This window comes from Amphiprion ocellaris, chromosome 16 (genome assembly GCF_022539595.1).
Source record: "Amphiprion ocellaris isolate individual 3 ecotype Okinawa chromosome 16, ASM2253959v1, whole genome shotgun sequence".
NCBI classification, from domain to species: domain Eukaryota; kingdom Metazoa; phylum Chordata; class Actinopteri; family Pomacentridae; genus Amphiprion; species Amphiprion ocellaris.
In genome coordinates, this window is record NC_072781.1 from 9,393,950 (window position 1) to 9,402,050 (window position 8,101).

An 8,101-nucleotide genomic window follows, 5' to 3' on the forward strand; every position below is an offset into this window, starting at 1 on the left:
CACTTTCAGCCTGGGCCACTTTTCCTTACAGGCATTATAAAGAGACAGCTGCACCAGCAAAGGAGCCGTCTAGAGAAAAAGAGAGGGAGAGGGAGAGAGGTGAGAAAGATTGTAGGGGAGGGGGGGAGAAGAGCGAGAGAGAGATGCACGGGAAACAGTGGCTGTATTTAGAGCTTGCAGTGCATGGTGGGATTGATAAATAGTCCCCATAATGCACCTGGCTGAGGTTCTGGCATGAACTTGTGTCTGTTTAGTCCAGCAGCGGAAACAGCCGATAAAAAAAATGCTTGTTCTGTGTGCAGTGGGACACAGCTGAGGTGGCGACAGTGTCATTCTTGTGAGAGACTTGAAGCAGTGGCCATCTGCACGTCCTCACTTGGCCCTCAGTTCTGACTGACAGGCCGACGACCGCATCCTCAGATCTTTCTTTTTTCTTTTTTTTTTTGCTGTGATGTCAGACAACGCTTGTAGTGATGGATAAGTTGATACAAAGGTTCAACTAAGAAACTGTCTTAAAAAAACAGTCAAGTTCCCCCTGAATGGCAACAAGTTCTTCTCTGGTTTCTTTCTTTCTTTTTCAAGCTGCCATGTGAAAACCACACAAGATAATGCAGCGTGTGAAAGAATGGGGCTTTTTTGTGCTATTTTTCATGTTTCACATCCGAATCGACCCTTGATGTGGTTGATCCAAACCAAATCGTGCGCAAAAAATTGTTTTCCAAGAATTATTTGTCCCAAATGATGCTCTTCTTTTCACGCTGTGCTGCTCTTTTGTGAATGGGAGGCTTATGCTGTGACTCACTGACCTGTCTTGGTCTCAGCGATTGTGGTAGCTTCATGTTGTGTTGAGGGCAGCATCAAATCATGCCAAAGAATCTGTTGTAAAGAAGAGGTTTGTTTTTGTTTGTTTCTTTGTTTGAGGATTATGTTAGAAAATCATTGCCGAATAAAATCATAATTGATTCCTTTATGTTGCAGTGTTGTTTTTTTCATATTTCTGTAGAATCACACAAACCGACATGTCTTTTGAAATGTTTGTGTATTGTAAGATATTTCAAACATCCAGTGACTTTGCATTACTGATAGAACTGAAGTGCATTTGCCAACAGCCCCTGCTCCCTAAACCCAGACCAGAAAAGCAATTACGAGCAATTACTACCAACCATTTTCCAAAGCCTCAAAGTTGTTCTACCCACCAAATCTCTTGTTTTCTCATAGAAGCGGACAAACCGCGGAATGGCATGTAACGTTTGCATAAAAACCCAAGCTTTACTGTCAGCACTGTCTCCTCATATTTGTTGTCTGTGGACTGACTGTGGGCAATATATGGAGTCCAGATCAATTGTAGGTAGATGTCTTCTCCGATGTGCCAAGAAAATATGAAATCCCATATCCACAACCTTGAAAGGAGTGGTCGCGAGAATGATTCCTCTCGGGTTTGGCTTGGAAGGGACATCTAATATTAAACCAAGGCTATCCCATCCTGTTGCTGGAGACAGAGGATTAAGGGTTCAGTTTTTGGGCGAGTGTCTGAGAGTGTACAGTCTGGTGTCTGTCCACTGGTCATTACTCTTAGCTTGGAATGTAACATCAACACAAATGCGAGATCACCTTTAGGCCTCAGACAGTGGTCGAGACCGCATTTTTCCAGTGGTCAGTAATAGACATCTTTTAACGATTTACACCAGAGCTGGATTTCACGATGGTTTTGTGGCAGTTTTGGACTCCTGGGCTGCATAGCTTTTCATCAATTTCACAGCATTTACCTGATTTACAATGAAATTTTAAGGCGTCACAGTGGGTGTCGTCTAGACTGGGCTCGCTCACTTAAACGTGCTTCTTCGTATTCTGCAATCTACCTGCGACTGGGTGCATGCTTCGAATTCCTAATACTGTTCTGTTTGTTCAGGATATATGTCTTTAAAATGGACCCCCCAGAGGATTGTCTCTGCATTCCTTCACATGATAATGAGTCCAATCCACTGTCGTTGTGGCCAGAGCTACAGCGGTTAGTTAACGCTGCTTTATCCCCCTCCTCTCTCTCTGTCTCTGAAATGTATGGCCTAATTGAAAGCAGAGCACCGATTTTACGACGGCTCTCAGTGTTTCTCGTGTTCTGCCCCTATGGAGGCCATCTGCTTTGGATTTAGATTTCCTCCTCCTTCTTTCTCAGTTTCTTCTTCCGCTTCTCCACCCTCTTGAGAGGGGCTGATTGGAGGGTCTCTCCACAGTCGCCCGAGCCGGGCTTGTGGTATTTGTCCACTTTCTTTTTCTCCTTGTGGATGTCGGGGTCAAATTGTAGACCAGCAGGTTTCCAGATCATCAGAATTCTCAAGATTTTACATCCGACTTTGATGCCAGCTCCTTGTCAGTCTTCATCCTGTTCTCTTGTGTTGTCTCCTACATGACTCTGTTTATTCTATTTTATGCAGTTTGTGAGCTCATTAATCCTGCAATATAAGCCAAAGAATCATCTGTGCTCTTGTAGCAGGGGTGAAACACTGAGTGGGAGTAGCGCAGGAAACCGAGCGCCGAGACTTTCCAGTTGCGTCTCAAGAGTGTATGAAAAGCTGTAGATGTGGAATTTGTTGAGAGTATGTGTGTGTGTCTGTGTGTGTGTGTGTGCGCGCATTTGTGTCTGGGTGTCAAGAGGAGAAAGACGCATTATGTCAGTGTTTTCTTGCGCCTGTGTGTGGCCATGCTTTGTGTAGACATTGCATCAGTGTGTATCACGTGTGTGTATGCTTCATTTAGCAGTTCACTGACCCGTAGTGCGTGCGCATGTGTGTGTGATATGATGACTCCCTGCTGTGATCTGGACCAGAGGAGGAAGTGGTTCAACTAGCTGTGGTTGTAATGTTGCACTGTCTTCTCCAAGAACACTGTCCTCATCACACACGCTGACCCTTATCTCGACACACAGGGCTATAGCCTTGGGGACTTAAACAAACACTGAGTGAGCCGGCACTGACAAAGTGATACGACAAACATCACTCCCAGCATGGTACACCATCAACCGATTCACTGTTTCAAAGCCATGCTTCCACTTCAGCGGCGCCTAAACTGCTCTAAATTGCTCAGATATGTCCATTTAGCTCATACCTCGTTGCAAGCTTGAATGAATTCATTTGTAAAAAGCACAAGTAAACAAAACACGTCCTCCCTTGCAGGCTCATCTCCAGAGTGCTGTGTGGTGCGATGACGCAGTTCCATTCAATTAGTCATTGTACTGTGTGTATTATGAACAGTTTGTAAATGTTGCTTTAGTGGGTATTTTCCTGGAAATGAAATGAAACCTAACTAAAACATTTACTCAGTCATTCTAGTGTTTACAGCTGAGAGGTTTGATCTGTAATCCACTGCACCAATGTAAACGGAAGGACAGGCTCTGCATGTATGTGCGCACGTATGAATGTGAAGAAACCCAAAGCTTTTTTTTCATTAGCTGCTGCCTCTAGTGTTGTTTTTTTTTTTTTTTCCCCTCGGCCTGCCTCTGCTGTGTGTTGGTGGCACAACAGTCCAGATGTTATTGTGACACTGGTTCCCACGTGTTCGGGTGCCCATTGGAATGTGCAGCGCCAACTGTAAAGTTCATGACTTCAGAACCGAAATTCGCTCTTCCTCTAAGACCTCCATGAAAGGCAGCGTGTTGCAATGGCCTCACAATAGCTGACCACATTGTGAGTATAATACTGAGATTTATGACTCCAAAAGTCTAAAGTTCGGAAGCACTTTGCAGCCGTGCAAACTGCACCTTAAATTTGCATGAACAATTTGAAATGAACAGGTATTTATTAAAAAAATCAGTCTATCAACAACACTATCAACCAATACAAACACTCCCATTGCTCAAGTGGGACAGTTAACATCTTTTCATCTTTACTGACCACTGACCCTATCTTTTTATCGTGTTGTTCTTAACCCTGTGCAGCACTTCTTTTTTATATTCTCTGCAAGTTCCCACAGTCCAACATAGCATGTATATTCGAAATTGGTGGACATTTTTAAGACAGTCTCCTATATTTCAGCTGGACAGTAATAATGGTGAGGTGACAGCAGGGTGTGTCCTCACTCGCTTTGCTAATACACTCAACTCCATCATACACTCCTACACACAGTTTTGGCACATTATGCGGTACTGTAATTGACGTTTACTTCCATCACAGCTGTGTTAAATTACTCCTCTGATTCTCGTGAAGGAGATGATTACGAACAGTCAGTCAGTCATGAAAAGCACTAGCCCGAGGGCGATATTGTTGAGAGGAGCCGCCCTATGACTTCATTTTGGCAAATTTATTTCGACCACTATAACAGCATTTAGAGAAAAGACTATTTTTTTTTCCCCTCCGGAAAAGCATGTGACAAACAAACGTACTGCCGATGTCATCATAAGGATAAATCATCCCGCTAAAAGAAACCCAAATGTACACTGATTAGTAAGTTTGTCAAAGCTTGTCATTATCAATTTAAAGCTCCATCACTGGAAAACAAAACCATCCCACTTGCAATTGCCTAGTGACAGTTATTAACAGGCTGGGAGCGATTATTTTGAGAAAAATCTTCATTCTAAGATGAACACCGCAAATGGAATAAGTGAGGCGTTTTGTTTTTATCTCCAACTCTGAATATGCTTTCTTGCACAGATGAAAATCTAACATGACAGAAAGAAGTAATCTTAATGCACAGCATGCAACCGATGGCAGCTTTCCAGGAAGTGAGGAAATTCTCTGCCTTCAAAGAGAAATCAGACCTGTCCAGTCCCTTCCTGATTCCCCTGCAAGACTGCAGATTGTTTTCATAATCACTTAAACATTGCTTGCAGATTTTTGGGATGGATGTAGGGGGCATAGGGCGATGAGAGTGAGGGGAGGGGTACGAACTGTATCCCCGGTCTTCCCTTATTTTGTCCCAGCCCGTGCATGAGTCATAAAAACTTTAATCAGCAGCATCTGGCGCTCCCCAAACAGACGTCAGCACTTTGCATCAGCACCAGCAAGCCAGCTCTAAGTATGAGCGGCTGTGCTTCACTCCGGCCCCTCAACAGCATGACCTCAACCCCACTGTCAGCTTTGCATCTCCCACTGTGACAGCAAGCAGGCTGGAAAATCTGACTTCTGCTGGCCTGCACAGCTCCACTCTATATACACTGACAGCACTGTCTTTATGCAATCAATGGGCAATCTTGAAGACAATGCCATGGCAAAGTTTCGTTTGGATGCTCTCCTACAGATGATCTATTTACTATGTGATCCAACTATAAACACACTGCTTTTCTCACTCCGAGAAACCAAAAATGCCAAAACACAGCAATTTCAAAGTTTCTGCCGCAGTTAGACTAACCATTGTTACATCCAATAAAATAAATGTTGACTGTTTTGAGTTTAAAAATCGACTACAATCAGAGTGCCAGGTGTACTAAGCAGGAGGTCCGACCATAACCCTTCATATTCATTTGGAACTTTAAACATAGTCAGTGGTGATTTCCCATTAGAGCTGTTTGTTCGAATGTAAAAAGTCTCTGCCCAACACTGCAGCCAGGAAGCAGCAGGACAGAAACAGCACTCGTCCTCCTCATGATCATTCCTCTCTTGCTCCATGCTGTTTCCAGGGTCTGGCCTTGGCCTTTGGCTGCACACTATGCTCTGTCTGCAGCTGAGAGCTTTCAGATTAGCCAAAACTGCCTGTGCAGTCAATCTGAAGGTGTTTCTGCTGTGCACATGAATTAATTACCTGTCCAGACCAGAAGGAAAAGTCTATGCAGAATTGCCAGTTGCTTTGGTTAGCTGTTGACTATGATGGTTAATTTAGTTTTCTTTTGGAGAAAGGTGTGCTTCTTCTATGGCCTCAATATGAGGATTTGAAGCTTTTCTAAGTGTGCTAGGACAGTAAATTTAATGTCAATGGCTTTACGACTGATGGTCCAATGTATCAACAAGAGCTGACAGCAAAATCAATGGTGCAACACTAAAAATGTGCTGGCATCAGTATTTTCAACTGAATTTATTTCAATTCATTACAACAGTGTTATAGTTGAGGATTATTCCTCAATTTGTGCGTCACGACGTCTGTCATTTTTGGCTCCAGTAATCAGTCAGCTGCAGTGACAGACACAGTTTTAGACAATGGTGACGGCAGCAAAGTCCACCTTAGTTCAGTGTAAAAGTTTCCAAACACCCAGGGCTTTAAAAGTGTGGGAGTATTTCAAATTATCATTCAAAAAAAAAGACAGTTTGTACATTGTGCAGAGCTTCAAAGGCACAACACAGCAGCATTAGTGCAATGCAGAAACACCTGAGCAGAAAGCAAACATTTGCTGTTTGGTATGGAGGCACTTCATGTGTGTTGGCTTCTGTCTTGCTCTCTGTACTCACATATACTGTATTTTGAATTCCCTGTATAGCTTCTCATTTACATATTTTCCTGCTTTTGTTGTCAGACGACTGGACAAGTCTGAAATAGACTGAACCGCAAATTCACCAGACTAGTTAAAAACAACGCTTGTGCTGTAAATGTTCAGCTGTATTTTCACAGAATTAGAAAGTACTATCAGTCACAACAATTACTCATTAAAGAGGAAAATTATTTGCTTTAGCTTGACAGTGTTAAATATCCACAATACCTATGTTGCCCTTGACATATCCTTTTCACTTTAGAGGTAATAGAAACTATGGTTTCTTTTGGAGTTGCAGTACTGAATTAAATAATAGTCCCTTTTTTTAAATTGACCATTTATCATGTTGGAGTTGAAAGTTTACTCATACAATTTTGCACACCAATATAAACATTTATTTCCTTTTGAACTGTGCTGCAATATTTAGTGAGGATACAGTTTCTCAAACAAAAAGCAACTTAAATGAAATTGTAATTTAGCTTTTTTGGAGAAAAATACATAATTTTTTGTAATTTGGCATTCCTATTTGTCTGATCATGAATGCAGAGAAGGCTGATTTTCTCACATGCACACACATTTTATTCCCCTTTCTCTGCTCTTCACAGGCCAGACCCAAAGGTGAAGGACTGACACCCTACCAGGGGAAGAAAAGATGCTTTGGAGAATACAAATGCCCCAAATGTAAAAGGAAGTGGATGAGCGGAAACTCCTGGGCCAACATGGGACAAGAATGTATCAAGTGCCACATCAATGTCTATCCACATAAACAGGTACTCCAAGCAACATTCTGACATTCACTTATGAGAATTTACAGTCGCTTAAACTAAAACACATGACTCAAACTGTTTAACTCATAACTTGGACCACCTCAAAAAAAAAGCTAACTGACTGCAGACCCTGGTTTGCATATTGTCTTGAGGATATTCCAGATGGTCTTATTAAAATTAAATAAAAATTCTACCACTAACAGTTGTTTTGGTAATAATTCTGTATTGAATAAACTAATTACATTTCCTTACTGATAAAAAAGTTGGCATTATTTACTCCATGTCATGAAATCTTAAAACAAATATTTCTTTATTAATGACCCACAGACACAAACCAACTCAGGGGGAATCGGGGTTTACAGCTGCAGAAATTCCTCTCACATTTAGTAAGAAGTGAAATCATAATAACTAAGATTCAGTGGAGTGTTTTTTCCGAACGACACTCAAACAGAATTAACGTGCTGTCTGTTCGGCTCAACTTCCAAAATGTTCCTCACAGCCCGTTGAGTGCAGAGATGATGAAAGAATCCGCTGTTTTTTTTCAGCAAGATATGTTTATCCTCAACGCTCCGTCTTTTAATATTTATGCTTTTCCACATTCTTCCAATTCCACTTCCTGAAATAAAATTAGGATTACTGCTTGAGGCCTTGCTCGCACTCTAAATACCACAGCTGACCATGTTCCACTCTGTTAACACTTGCATGAAATGAAGCAGGGAAGAGGACATTGCTCGACAAATGTATCCTAAATGTCTGGCAAGGACACGCAGCATTCCAAGACAATGTAAATCTAATGCATCAAGTAGTCCAAGTCTCCTTTTCGAGATCTTAACCTAGATTATGACCTATAAAATGGAATACCGCCTTCACACTGCCAGTACTTCTCAGTCGTTTTGTTCCATCGGGTTCTACTGGTGAGAAAACCTCACTCTACCCTTCCCTC

The 8,101-nt window shown here is 42.0% G+C and overlaps 1 protein-coding gene across 1 annotated transcript in view; it reads left to right on the plus strand.

Annotated features, from left to right (window-relative positions):
• The window catches only part of zcchc24 (zinc finger, CCHC domain containing 24), a 35,206-nt gene that overhangs the window by 20,171 nt on the left and 6,934 nt on the right, over positions 1-8,101 (plus strand). Inside the window, exon 3 of the mRNA XM_023278276.3 lies at positions 6,997-7,161. Within this exon, the coding sequence (XP_023134044.1) occupies positions 6,997-7,161 (165 nt within the window). The remainder of the gene's footprint in view (positions 1-6,996; positions 7,162-8,101) is intronic.